Source organism: Mytilus californianus, unplaced genomic scaffold, assembly GCF_021869535.1.
Source record: "Mytilus californianus isolate M0D057914Y unplaced genomic scaffold, xbMytCali1.0.p SCAF_10, whole genome shotgun sequence".
In the NCBI taxonomy this organism is placed as follows: Eukaryota; Metazoa; Mollusca; class Bivalvia; order Mytilida; family Mytilidae; genus Mytilus; species Mytilus californianus.
Window position 1 is genome coordinate 46,620,709 of NW_026262582.1, and position 14,003 is coordinate 46,634,711.

The 14,003-nt window shown below is 31.9% G+C and overlaps 1 protein-coding gene across 2 annotated transcripts in view; it reads right to left on the bottom strand.

The window, feature by feature from the left end:
- Positions 1–1,599: 1,599 nt before the first annotated feature.
- Positions 1,600–14,003, bottom strand: part of LOC127718251 (TPR repeat-containing protein DDB_G0287407-like) — a 38,823-nt gene continuing 26,419 nt past the window's right edge. For both annotated transcript variants that reach the window (XM_052224246.1, XM_052224247.1), the window contains exons 16-19: positions 13,324–13,406; positions 11,615–11,804; positions 9,729–9,847; positions 1,600–4,124 (exon numbers count right to left, since the gene is read on the bottom strand). In XM_052224246.1, coding sequence (XP_052080206.1) covers positions 3,918–4,124; positions 9,729–9,847; positions 11,615–11,804; positions 13,324–13,406 — 599 coding nt within the window. In that variant the 3' untranslated portion in view covers positions 1,600–3,917. The remainder of the gene's footprint in view (positions 4,125–9,728; positions 9,848–11,614; positions 11,805–13,323; positions 13,407–14,003) is intronic.

Below are 14,003 nucleotides of genomic sequence, written 5' to 3' on the forward strand. Positions count from 1 at the left end.
ATTGCTTTGTCTTCAATAAAATTAGTATGTCTTTTTTTTTCATGTTTGAAACAGTTGTCCTTAAATTGTGATAAATTTTTAACATCCTCCAGTTTCAATACTTTTACAAGATATTGCAATACATATGAGTGGACACGAGTGGGATTTCAAAGTACTTGGACAATATTTTTACAAGCTATGACATTAAATTTGAGTTGACATGTGAGTTGGCTGTCCACGTCGAACAACATTTTAAACGGAATGACACTAAATATCTGTGGACATGAGCTGGCTTTCCACGTCAGACAATATTTTAAACGGAATGACACTTAATATCTGTGGACATGAGCTGGCTTTCCAGGTCAGACAATATTTTAAACGGAATGACACTTAATATATGTAGACATGAGCTGGCAGGTGGACAGGATGAAATGGCAAAATCCACTTAAAAGTAGATAGGGGTCTAAATTAAAATCCATAGAATTTTTAATAATTTACCAAAATGTAGTTTATGTCATGCTTTTTTCAAAAATACAAAAAAGTATGGGTCACCTGGCTTTTTATCACGCTACAGGTTGTGCCAAATTGTCAGATTTTGTATAGATTATGCATGGAAAACCCAATTTTGTGTGATATAAAGAAAACTACACCATAGAATTTTAAGACAAAACATGAGAAGATAGCTCGAATAATATGCTTTCAGATAAGAAAAAGAAAAAAATGGGGTCACAGGACTAGTTTTCTTGCTATATAATAAAATAGGTAAATTCACAACACATTCTATTATAAAAGTTACTTTATCTGAGTTATGTCCCCTTATATATGAGTTATCTACCCTTATGTGGCAAAGTTGGGAAAAGTGAATCAAACAAAAATATTCTGTTTTTTGTAAAATACAGCCGTAAATATGATAAAACACATCATTTTCTATATTAACATGACCAGTCTTACACATGAATTACATACTACTCTCGAAATTTGCACATTTCATCTTAAATCTAGAACGATTGATATCTGCTATTTCAAAATCCAATATGGAGGAAGACACCCCAGCTACCTTAACAGGTGTCTTTAAATTGAAATAAATTTCAAAGATCATCCCGTTTCAATATTTTTAAAAACTATGAGATTAAATTTGAGTGGACACGAGTTTGCTTTCCAAGTACCAGGACAATATTTTTACAAGCTATGACATTAAATTTAGGTGGACATGAGTCGGACAGGACAAAATGACAAAATCCACTTGAGCTTTTAGTGCAAGACATTTAATGAATTTTCAATGGTGAATTAATGCTGCTTGTAAATAAAAGTTCAAAGTTCAATTTGACTAAGATAAAAATATTGTCTGTCTACCCTTCGCTTTCAAGGATCTGACAAGACTTTGTTTTACTTTCTGTTCTGATAACTTTTAAATCAATTAATGTTTGTCTAATTTTCGAAGGTGTGTATCATTACAGAAAAACCTTAGGGTGCAGAAAGGTCATTAAAACAGAAATTAGAATGGATAGTGGACACAACATCTGTATTTTAATTATCTTTATAAAAGTTTATAATATAAGTTATCATATGTGTAAAATATTCAAAATATAAATGTTGCAAAATATCAACAAGAAAAAAAAGTAAATATCACAGATCTTTATATAACAAAAAATTTCCCAGTTTCCCTACTGGTACCGATTGCTTATAAATAATCATGTTTTGTAATAATTTTACCAACAAAAAAAATGTTGTGCCCCTAGAGACATACTAGTGTTTTACAAATGTCTTCAACATATAAGTATAAACATGCAGGTACAAAAAGAAGTTGAAAAAATACAGTGTTCAAGTATTGTGATAAAATGGATTATACAGAACTCTGTATATTATTTCGATGTTGTCAAAGCAAATGCTTATATAACTGCACAATAATCATTATATAAGTAATTGATTTAAGAAAATAACAATTGGTTATAATCAAGTGCATGATCGTGTTCAATATGTGTAGTAAGGTATATGGAGTCGTCGATAAATAAATGGATATACATCTTAAAGGATATCTTATCATAGTATTAGACTTTTACAATTTCTGCTTTTGTGTCTGTTAAATCTTTTCTTTTCATTTTTTGTCTTATTTAAACATGTATCATATTATTAGACTTTTTACCAATTCTGCTTTTATCTGTAAATCTTCCTTTTATTTTTGTGCATTTCGTGTGCTTTTTTTTGTACCTTAAAGCTGTTGTGCTAATTAAAAAAAATTGAAAATCCACCTTATTGTTTTTATCTGACTAACACTGACATCAAACTAATTAGTAGATTTTCTTATCTGAAAAGTTTAAGAACGCAGCCACAGAGTTCCAAAAGTTAACTAATAAACTTATCACACAAACCAGTCTTAAAATTTTGTATGCCAGATGCGCGTTTCGTCTTCAAGACCAATAAGTGATGCTCCAATCGAAAGAGTTAAAAAGGCCAAATAAAGAGCAAAGTTAAAGAGCACTGAAGATCCAAAATTCTGAAAGCTAAGGCAATCTTTTCCTGGGGTAGAAAATACTTAGTATTTTGAAAAATTTGAAGGTTTGATAAATATACAATTAGAGGTCACTAGTTAAACTCCAATAAGTTCCAACAAACTTTTTTTGCCAACAAAATATAAATGCATACAAATAAAATTGCCCGTTTTTAAATTCAGAATCGTGTATATTGTTTGTAAAAGATGTTATACTAAAAGCAAATCAGATTGAATAAAAGTAAAAGGTACCACAGTTGCTATGTTGTGAAAGTAATTCATCTACAGTTCAAAATTTGCTCTTGGTAAGGTGGGTTCAACTTCGATCTTAATTGACTAGGATTGCCAGTTTTCCGGCCAAAGGTCCTGCTTCTGTCCAGGTTCCTCCATCAATAACAGCTTGCTGCCATGATATATATAGCCTAGTGTAATAAAGGTGGCTTTAAACACAAACAAACAAATAATAATGAAGGTGGCCTTAAATATATCAACAAACTAACAATAATGAAGGTGGCCTTAAATATACCAACAAACTAACAATAATTAAGGTGGCCTTAAATATACCAACAAACTAACATTCAACCTATTTGCAGAGGTCAATCTTATAAATTCACTAATTTCTTGGGGACTTATTTTAATTCCCTGCCTACATAAGAAGGGCATATTGTTTTCCAGTCTGTGTGTCTGTCCGTCTGTTTCCCCATGTGTCACATATTAGGTTAAAGATTTGATTAATGGTAGATTACAATTAAGTTGTAGTCACATGGACTTGATACTTAGTTCACATGTTCATTACGTCCTGATTATTACATTTCTAAAATATATGCCAAAGGAGGGTTTGTTCCAGATTTTGTAGCCAGATTGGACATGGAAATGTGATTTTGGCATGGTGTCCTATACTGTACACATATTCATGTTTTTCCTAATTATAACCTTATTGCAGATTTCATATCGCCTAAGTTTGGTCACACCTAGGTGTACCATAGGGTCATGCACAGAAGGCTCATTTGTCATGATTTTTCTGCATCAATTCTGAGATTTCAGTAAGTCTTTCACAAAGATCAGGTGCAGAATATATTTTTTTACTGATTCATATCGTTTAATAATATGAATTAATATCGTAAATGAAAAACCTTCTCTATGCTCCTTATGATGTCAAATTTGAATTTTTTTAGCAATTAGCTTTTTCAAAGTTATGAATTTGCATTTAATTTCTGAAGCCCCTAGTCTAACAAAATAAGTTGATATTTTTCTTTTTTCTATTTCCAAAAAATCTGAAGAGACTTTTTCTTTTTTTTTTGACAATTAGGGGGCATTAGCTGTCAAATTCAGGTTCACTGATTTGACCAAAATTCTCATATTTGATTTATAGTATACTAAAACATATATTAAAGTTAAAAAAAGTCCAAAAGAAACAATTAAAAATACATGAACCTCAATGAGAACAGTTCTAAAGAGCAGAGTGTTCCTTTGGTTGTTGATCTTGATATTTTTTAGCTTCTTCATCTCGACCAAGACTCTGCAGGATTATAATGACATCTTCTCTAGAACGTACTGTGTTTGGATGAAGGTCACCTTGAACTTCACATAAAATCTCCACTTCTTGTTGATACAAAACAAGACAGTTTTCCAGGAATTCTGGTTTACGATTGGTTGTCTGCAAATTAAAAAAAAAATTATCCCAAAAAATGCTATCAATTCAGAATTATTATGATGTTTTTATTATTGTGAAAAATGCGATGGGATGTGATTTGATAACGTTATTTGTTTGCAATATTTCCTGAAATTGTAATAATTAATTTCACATATATAATATATAAAAATAAGGAGATGAGGTATGATTGCCAGTGCGACAACTATCCACCAAAGTTCAAAAAAAGTGGATGTAAGCAGTTATAGGCAATGGTACAGCCTTCAACAATGAGAAAAACCCATACCATATAGTTCATTTTTCAACATGCACAAAAATAAAAAAAAAGTAAGCAATCATTTCTGAATATACAGTATCAAATTTCAAAATGTACACCTGTATTTTGAAAAAATAAATGGAGAAGGTGTCCCTTGGACACAGATGATGCCCCTGCTTGCAAATAATGTTATAAAGGGGTATAACTCCTGAAAAAATGTGAAGCCACCCAAATTCGAACTTGAACTGAGTTTTGTCATTATAAGCATTGTGTATAAGTTTCATAACATTTGGTAGAGGCAAACAAAAGTTAGAGAACGGAAACCAATTTCGGGACATACAGGTAAACCTTAATGCCCCCTCTGCTACAGCGGGGGCATAAAAAGTAGACTATTGCAGGATATAACATTGAAATGGATGCGTAACTAGTAGTTCAAAGTATCAGAAAACATGAAAAAGGTGTCTGGCAGACCAGATAAGCACTCCAACCTGGAACTCAACACTACAAAGCTGCTGACGAAATATCAAATCATGATGTTCAGTTACTGTACTTCTTGAGAAAAAAGTGACCAAAATTTTAATTTCATTTAACATACTGAAAAATTCAAAGTATTGGATAACTGGAAGCAGGTGCCTGGCAGATCTGAAAACTATTCAAACTTTACAACTCATCACCTCAAGGCTGCTCCCCAAATATAAAGTACTGGAGAAATGTGTGACGACAAAATTAAGTTCATTTAACATATTGAAAAATTCAAAGCATCAACAAAACGGAAAGTTGGTGTCTTGATTTGAAAAGGGCTCACACTTAAAGGGTTTTAGCTACGAGATATAAAAAAAAGGAAAACATGATTTTTTTTGTTTGTTCAATTATTAATGAAAGTGAAATAATGAAATATAATTCGCTTGAGCATCCAGTTTGGTTCAATTTTGTCAAAATAAGCTAAGAAACATTGCTGGTGAATTATTCACTTGCAAGTGAATAATTCAACCTCATTGAATCTGTATTCATGTGACCTTCAATTCAACCGCTTAGCTGGAGATGGATTAGGCATGTATTCAGCTATTAAAAGGAAAAGAATGTCAACATTGAAAGTGAAACAAGGATGAACCATTTGGTTGACTGATTCGATCCTCAAAAAATCATTCTTGTACAGGTAAAAAAAACGATGATAAACATACTTTTTAACCTACAATATGAAATCAAACATACCTAGAAAAATCCAATTGCATGTGAATGCTATCTATTTATATTTATGTTTATGTTTATATCGGGTTATATGATTGTCGCCAGTCTTCAAAGGTCATCCGGGATCCCGATGGTTAATTAGATGGGGTGTACACTAAATTACACACAAAATGATGATACATATTATCGAGTCCATGTATTATTAATTGTTTATTTTAGATTTTTTGTAATTTAGATATACACATACCTGTCAACTGACCCGTATCTTGCGGGTGACACTCGTAAATTTCAACCCTCACCCCGGAATTTTTGTCGAGCCTTCGACTTTTGTCGAAAAAGCGAGACATAGCGATCCTACATTCCGTCGGCGTCGTCGTCGTCGGCGGCGTCCACAAATATTCACTCTGTGGTTAAAGTTTTTGAAATTTTAATAACTTTCTTAAACTATCCTGGATTTCTACCAAACTTGGACAGAAGCTTGTTTATGATCATAAGATAATATTCAAAAGTAAATTTTGTAAAAAAAAAATTCCATTTTTTTCTGTATTTTACTTATAAATGGACTTAGTTTTTCTGCCAAGAAACATTACATTCACTCTGTGGTTAAAGTTTTTGAAATTTTAATAACTTTCTTAAACTATCCTGGATTTCTACCAAACTTGGAAAGAAGCTTGTTTATGATTAAAAGATAGTATCCAGAAGTAAATTTTGTAAAAAAAATATTCCATTTTTTCCGTATTTTACTTATAAATGGACTTAGTTTTTCTGCCAGTTAACATTACATTCACTCTGTGGTTAAAGTTTTTAAAATTTTAGCAACTTTCTTAAACTATCCTGGATTTGTACCAAACTTGGACAGAAGCTTGTTTATGATTAAAAGCTAGTATCTAGAAGGAAATTTTGTTCAAATTTTGTTCAATTTTTTCCGTATTTTACTTATAAATGGACTTAGTTTTTCTTCCAGTTAACATTACATACAGTCTGCAGTTTAAGTTTTTAAAACATTTATTAGATTCATAAACTATCCTGGATTTGTACCAAACTTGGACAGAAGCTACTAACAATCAAAAGATGGTATAGAAAGGAATATTTTTATTCATTTTTTTCCTCATTTTTGTTGAGCCTGCGATTAACAGCAAAAGTAGGCGAGACACTGGGTTCCGCGGAACCCTTACGAATTTTTTAAATACCTGCCGGGTTGTTAAATGACCTAGGAATTCTGAAAATGACCTGTTTTTACCCCGGATTCTTGAGCCTTTAGACTGATTTCATTAGTGATTTTCCTTTGAAATACTGACAAATTCATAATTCTTCCTGAACAGAAAGTTCAGCTAGCTGTGTAAACTGTCAAATTAAGTGACCCATTAAGTGGATGGCTTCACTCAATAACTTTGGTGTCAAACACACTGTTAATTAACACCAAATAACTTAGCTTAAGGTCATAATTTGTGTATTTCAAAGTTGTTTGACAAAAAAAATTGAGTTACTCCCCCTTTTTTGCCACCTTTCACAATATACTCCTTAAGTTTATGTTTTTTTTTTTGTATAAAGATTAAATCTAAGGCAAATTGAATGCAAATACATATCAGAATACAGAGGCGGATTTAGGGGGGGCCAGGGTGCCTGGGCCCCCCATTTGTGGGAAAAATTTGGTTGATTATTTAGGGAATCACTGAAGCACGACTAAGCGGGCCCATCTTATGGCAGTCAGTGGGCCCCTCTTATGAAAATTTCTTGATCTGCTACTGGAATGTTACTTTCTATCATTTTTCTACCTTAGACCAATTAAAAAACAAGAGGCAGTCAGGGTGACAGCAAACCGGATTTTCCTGCATGAAAATGATATTTGCAAATCTGGACCCCCAAACAGGATCAAGTAAAAAAATAAATTAATTTTTGTAAGGTTCAGAAATGCAAAAATCAATCTCAATATCACTTTTGGCTACTTAAAAAGTCTAAAACTCTACAATGATAAAAGCTAAAATTGTGAAAATGAAACTTGACCTTCATTTAGTCACAGGAAACAACATATCTAAATTTGAAAAGATTTCGTCAAAGCATTATCAAGTTATTGCCATACAATGCTCTAAGTATCACTTTTCGCTATTGGAAGGTCTACAACTTAACAACGATAAAAGCTAAAATTGTGAAAATTGAACTTGACCTTCATTTAGTCACAGGAAACAACATATCTAAATTTGAAAAGATTTCGTCAAAGTGTTATCAAGTTATTGCACGGAAAATGCTCTAAGTATCTTTTTTCGCTATTGAAAGGTCTACAACTCAGCAACGATAAAAGCTAAATTCGTGAAAATCGAACTTGACCTTCATTTAGTCACAGGAAACAACATATCTAAATTTGAAAAGATTTCATCAAAGCATTATCAAGTTATTGCACGGACAACGCTCTAAGTATCACTTTTCGCTATTGAAAGGTTTACAACTCAACAACGATTAAAGCTAAAATGGTGAAAATCGAATTTGACCTTCATTTAGTCACAGGAAACAACATATATAAATTTTAAAAGATTTCGTCAAAGAGTTTTCATGTTGTCGCCCACCCGCCCGCCGTACATCCCCAAATCAATAACAGATTTTTCCTTCGGAAATCATATCAACAAATCATATCAATATGTTTTTATCATATTCTAATATCAACAAATTAACTGACCATGCAAGACCCTCATGGGTAGTCAAGGTTGATGATAACCCCCTTTGTCGTCATGGAATAACTAAAGGTGTACATATTGATGCATACTTGGAAACATGTGGCTTGCGAATTGATCTAAAACTATGAATGAAACAAGAAGAGGGGGTATGGCTTGGCTTGAATTGATATAGAATAATACATTAATATTTCAAAGGCTTATCAATGCAATGAAAAAATAAAATTAAAGTTTTTATTTATTTTCAGTTAATACTTAACCAAGTGAACATGTTTTGGAAACTGTTTGATTTAAAATATAAAAAAATGTCCCCTAAATACTTCAATTCAGCTAAAAAAACATTTGTACACTTAATGGCCAGAGATTTTCTTCTTCAATGCAGGTCATGACCTGCATTTTCATTTTCATAAGTTGACAGGTATGTATACATTTTAGTTTGTTGTAAACCACATATGAGAATTTGAGTCAAATTGGTGAACATGAATTTGACAGCTAATGCCCTTCACAACAACCTATCACTGTCAAGCTGCTATTCACCAAATATGCAGTAATTTTGTTATCTAATACCTGAGAAAAGTGTGCCAAAAATATTTGTTAGATAAGAGGATGGACAGACACACAAGATGAATGCAATCAAGCCACTAGGACTGAGGGTATATGAATTAAGGATGTTTGCTACTCTGTTTCAAAATAACAAGCTTTTTAAAAGACTGTTATAAATTGATAGTATATAAATAAAGAAACTAAAAAAGCAGAAAAAAATGAAGGGTCAGTGTGCTTGTTTTGCAGATATAAGCCATTGAAAATTTGGCAGGAAATAATTCTCTCTAGATTTTTCATGCACTTAACATTGGCACCATTTTTCTTTCAAAAACCATGAAAAAATAATAAGGATTTTGTAAAATTTTTAAAGATGACATTTTAAACTATATGTAATCAAATTATGGAAAGAAAAGAAGGGGTTAGTGGGCAAAATTTCTAATGGCACTACATGGATAAAATCAGAGGATTCCGAAAATCTGACAAAATTTAAAAAACAAGAGGAGCAAACATCCTTAATATAACATTGGCTGTGATCTGTTAGGTAAAAGAGTGACAGCAGATACCAAAGGGATAGTCAAACTCATGAGTCAAAAAACAAACTGACAATTAATGCTTTGACAATAAACAAATAAATGGAGAATATGTCCATGGGACACAGATGATGCCCGTCCTTGCATATAACTTTATAAAGGGGCATAACTCAAGAGCGGTAAAAGTGACACCCCCAAATTCGTACTTGATCTGTGTTTTGTAGTAATAGGCATTGTGTATAAGTTTCATAACATTTGGTTGAGGCAAACTAAAGTTAGAGAACTGAAACTAATTTTGGGATGTACAGACAGACAAACAGATGAATGTACGTACAGATGGACAAGGTTAAAACTTAATGCCCCCTCGGCCGAAGCAGGGGCATAAAAAGTGGTAAAATACAGCACTCAATTTAATTTAATAAGTTACCCAATTATTCCATAACATCTGTCCATGCAGCTGTGCACATCTGGCTGTGTTGAGGTGAAATTTACCAAACATGGATGAACATAGTCCCATAGATTTCTTAAACATCTCTGTTGGTATACCTGTTTAAGAACAAAAAAAAATATTATCAAATAAACAAATTTTAAGGAGTGGTTTCCTCAACCAATAAACACTGACTGCCATGAATTAGTACAATAGTGCTGAAAGTGGCGTTAAACGACAATCAATAAATCAATTGTACAAAAAGTTTTTAAATATTGAGAAATTAAAGCAATGTATAAACATGGACTAAAATTTTGAAAGCAGACGACAATTTTACCAGTTTTTTTGGATATTCTGTGTGGAATCTAGAGGCTGAAATTCAGATGGATTTTGAAAAACTTAATTTACTGAAAAAGGTTTGTTATGTTTAAAATAGAAAAGATGAAAAAAAGAATTGCTTAGTTCAACTAATGAACCAGTTATTATCTTCTTCAGATGTGCTTCAATTGTTCAATTGTCAAACAAGAAAAATGGAAATTCGATGTGTCTTTTCAGCATAGCTCCTTTAATGTACAAATGTTTTTCGTACTCAATCCAGGCCTGATCAAACTGAATACTTGAAAATTGGTATTTGCTACTTCTCTACACTACACGTCTTCTTGCAGACTTACCTTGTGAACTAGCACAATAAAATTGCAACTTGACTAGAACAAAGCAGGGTTCATATTCATATATATTCATTTCACATCAACATGTTCTCAACATGATATGCTCTTAATGTTTGCCACTGGATTTTGAACAACAATCCATCTATGAATCGAAGTGTAATTTATCCTTACTTTACTTTACTGAATTCTTTGTTAAATGAGGTTCAAGATCTTTACAGATATATCTAACCTTTGAACCCCATCATGCATGGTAACAAAGTGACATTTAAACTTCAAACCTGTTGAAATAGATATAGTCTACAGCTCTCGTCATCATGCATAGTAACAAAGAAGTTGTCATTAATAGCTAGTGGAACAGAAACTTGCTGTATCCTCAGATTCACTTCAAATACTGTAAACCAACTTATTTTTTGCATTCAACCCTTTCTATCCAACATCTTACGATTTAATTTCACGATTTTCTAATTTACATGAAGTATTTAAATAAGGAAAGAATCAAGTTTTAAGTATTCACATTATTTTTCTCCAGGCAAAAGTTGAGAAAATTAAATCGCTCTCGAAAACTTAGTTTGTTTACAGAATTAGGGAAGGATCATGTTGCTTAATCCTTACTTTTCCTGTGTTAAGTTTTGTGGACTTCGCGTTGCTTGTTGTTTTATTGTTTTTCGTTATGCCATGTTTACATCTGTTTTTTGCTGACTTACCTTTTTGGTTCCCACATGGTATCTTATCCCCTTTTTACTACAATGATGTCAATGACACAATGGTGATTAAATACACAAGTTTACTGAAATCATTGTGATACTGGTTACTTTCCCCTTACACATACATTTCCATGCACTGCATGCTTACAGTAAACTAAATGCACTAACTATAATCATTGTCACAGTGATACTAGTACCTATCATCAAACTTGTATGTACCACTACATGTTACGAATGTTCACTACTCTTCTTTTTGACTTTTTGTCAGATATTCCGAATCCTCTAGTTTTATCCATGTAGTGCCAATAAAACTTTTGCCCCTTAACCCCTACTTATATCAGCACAATTTCAATCGACTATATCTCAAAAAACAAAACGACATTGACCTTAACTTTTTCTGCTTTTTAAGTTCCTTTATTTAAAATTACTATCAATTTATTGCAGTCTTTCAAAAAACCTAGTTATTTAGAAACAGAGGAGAGTACAACCTTTAACCTTAATTAAATACACTTACTTAAATCACTGTGATACTGGTTCTTTTCACCTAACATATACAATGCCACTGCTAACCCCTGCTGGTCGTTTATATTCTCAAACATTTTCAATGCTTCTTCCAAGCAACTTATTCCTCTTTCAAAGTATCCACAGGACAATAAAACACGTCCTAGATATTGTTTATCCTTGGAAAAATATTTCTTGTGTACCTTAAATAAAACAAGAATGTGTCCATAGTACACGGGATGCCCCACTCGCACTATCATTTTCTATGTTCAGTGGACCGTGAGATTGGGGTCAAAACTCTAATTTGGCATTAAAATTAGGAAGATCATATCATAGGGAACATGTGTACTATTTGTTTCAAGTTGATTGGACTTCAACTTCATCAAAAACTACCTTGACCAAAAACTTTAACCTGAAGTGGGACAGACAGATGAACGGACGGACGAATGGACGGACAGACGAACGGACACACAGACCGAAAAACATAATGCCCCAAGGTGGGGCATAAAAATAAAATGAAAGATTCTATTGCAGAAAAATTAAACATTTTGCTACATTTAAAAATATTAATAGGTTATCAATGGTTTTTCAAATGAGAGGGTGTTTCTCAGCTACAATCTCATCAAAGGGCAACAGCCCTGAGATGATGTGTGGCCCAGAAACATCCTTTTGCCTATGACATCGTTGATGTTTACCCTAGCAATAAATTTTTATCACATGCGAGTAGCATGATATGAAAATTTATTACAAAAAATACACAAAATAGCATTAATGAATAATACTGAGGTTTTACATTGATAGAATAAATACTGCATGTGGAGTCAATTATTTTAGTTGGCGTCAAATTAAATGGTTGGTGAAAATTGCCAAGGAGATTTGGATGGAAATCTTCATCAAATCAGCATTTTTGTTAATTTTTGCAAAATATTAAATTCAATATTATCATTAAGTCATAACTTTCTAAATCTAATTTATTAGATTGAAACAAAATTGCCATATGCTAAAATTGGTTCTTTTATGAGAAAATACTATAAAATTCATCTGTGCAAATATAAAATTAAAACGAACAAAAGAACTTTTGAACTGAAAAAATTCTCTTTGATTGCTTAAAAATCTACAGACATACTCAAAATATATATCTTTGAATTTTACTACTAAAACTATACAAACTCTATATTTTTGATAACCTGTGCATTTGTTATATCAGATAATCATATTTGATAATCTTAATGATATTTAGCTTCTTAATTGATATTTCTGACATGTTAATATATATCATATAAATTGTTTATATATGTAATACTTGTGTGTATATTTCTAAAAAATACTAACAGCTTTATATAAATATATCATATTTACCAATGTTAACAAGGCCAGGATAAGATACCAGTACTTGAGGTTTTTCAATTAATAACAAATCACAGGCACTTGTTTCTATCGATGGGAAGGTCGACTATATATGGATAGTCGACCTTCCCATGGACAGAAACAATTTATAAGAGCCTGTATAACAAGCTTAAGTGTACAGATTTAAATAAAATATGAAAAAGAAAAAAAGAAATATTTTCTTAATCTTATCTAATGCTTTCATTTTTTATAGATTTTATGCGTTTCCCTATATTTTAGAAGAATTTTGAAGAATGGGAGTAGACTCAATCATGTCATTTTCTTGGACAATTAATATGCCCTTCTTGTTTAAATCTGTTATATAATATTACTCACTGCCACACAGAGGTCCGAGAGTTTTAAACCTTTAACACAGCACTCTCTGTATCCAGGATGTGCTCCATATACATACTGCAGGGCTGTAAAATAGAAAGAGGTGAATACATGTTATATTAGTATTATATGAGGGTCTGGATAGGGTTTACAGAATGGTGAATAATTTCCAAAAAAATTAATGAACAGAGAAAATTGAGCAAAAAGAATAGAAAATTAAAGTATTAGGTAATGAAATACTGATTACAGAAATATGTCTTGTGAGGGCAAATAAAAGCTTATGTATGATTATGTATGGTAACTTTCAATGTACAAAAGTAAAATGATTTCCTTGAGAATTTTACAGAATAAGAGTTAATTTTAAAGATAAAGAAAAATGGCCCAAAAAAATTAAAGAATACAGAAATGGAGGACCCCCCATCCAGACCCTCCTATATTGACCCTTTTGTAATAAAATATAAGGCACATTTAGAACAAAACCCTCATACTAGGTACATTGTATAACACTTTATTTACTTGCATAAATTTTGGTCCTCGTTTGCATCTAGGAAGATACCCATTATCTTGCCAATTGAGACATTCTAGTTTTCAAATCTTTAAATGGCAGGTTGCCAATAGATTAAAACAATTCTAATGATGGGGGAATTATTGTGTTGTAAGAGAGGCTTTGTAATTATTAAAGG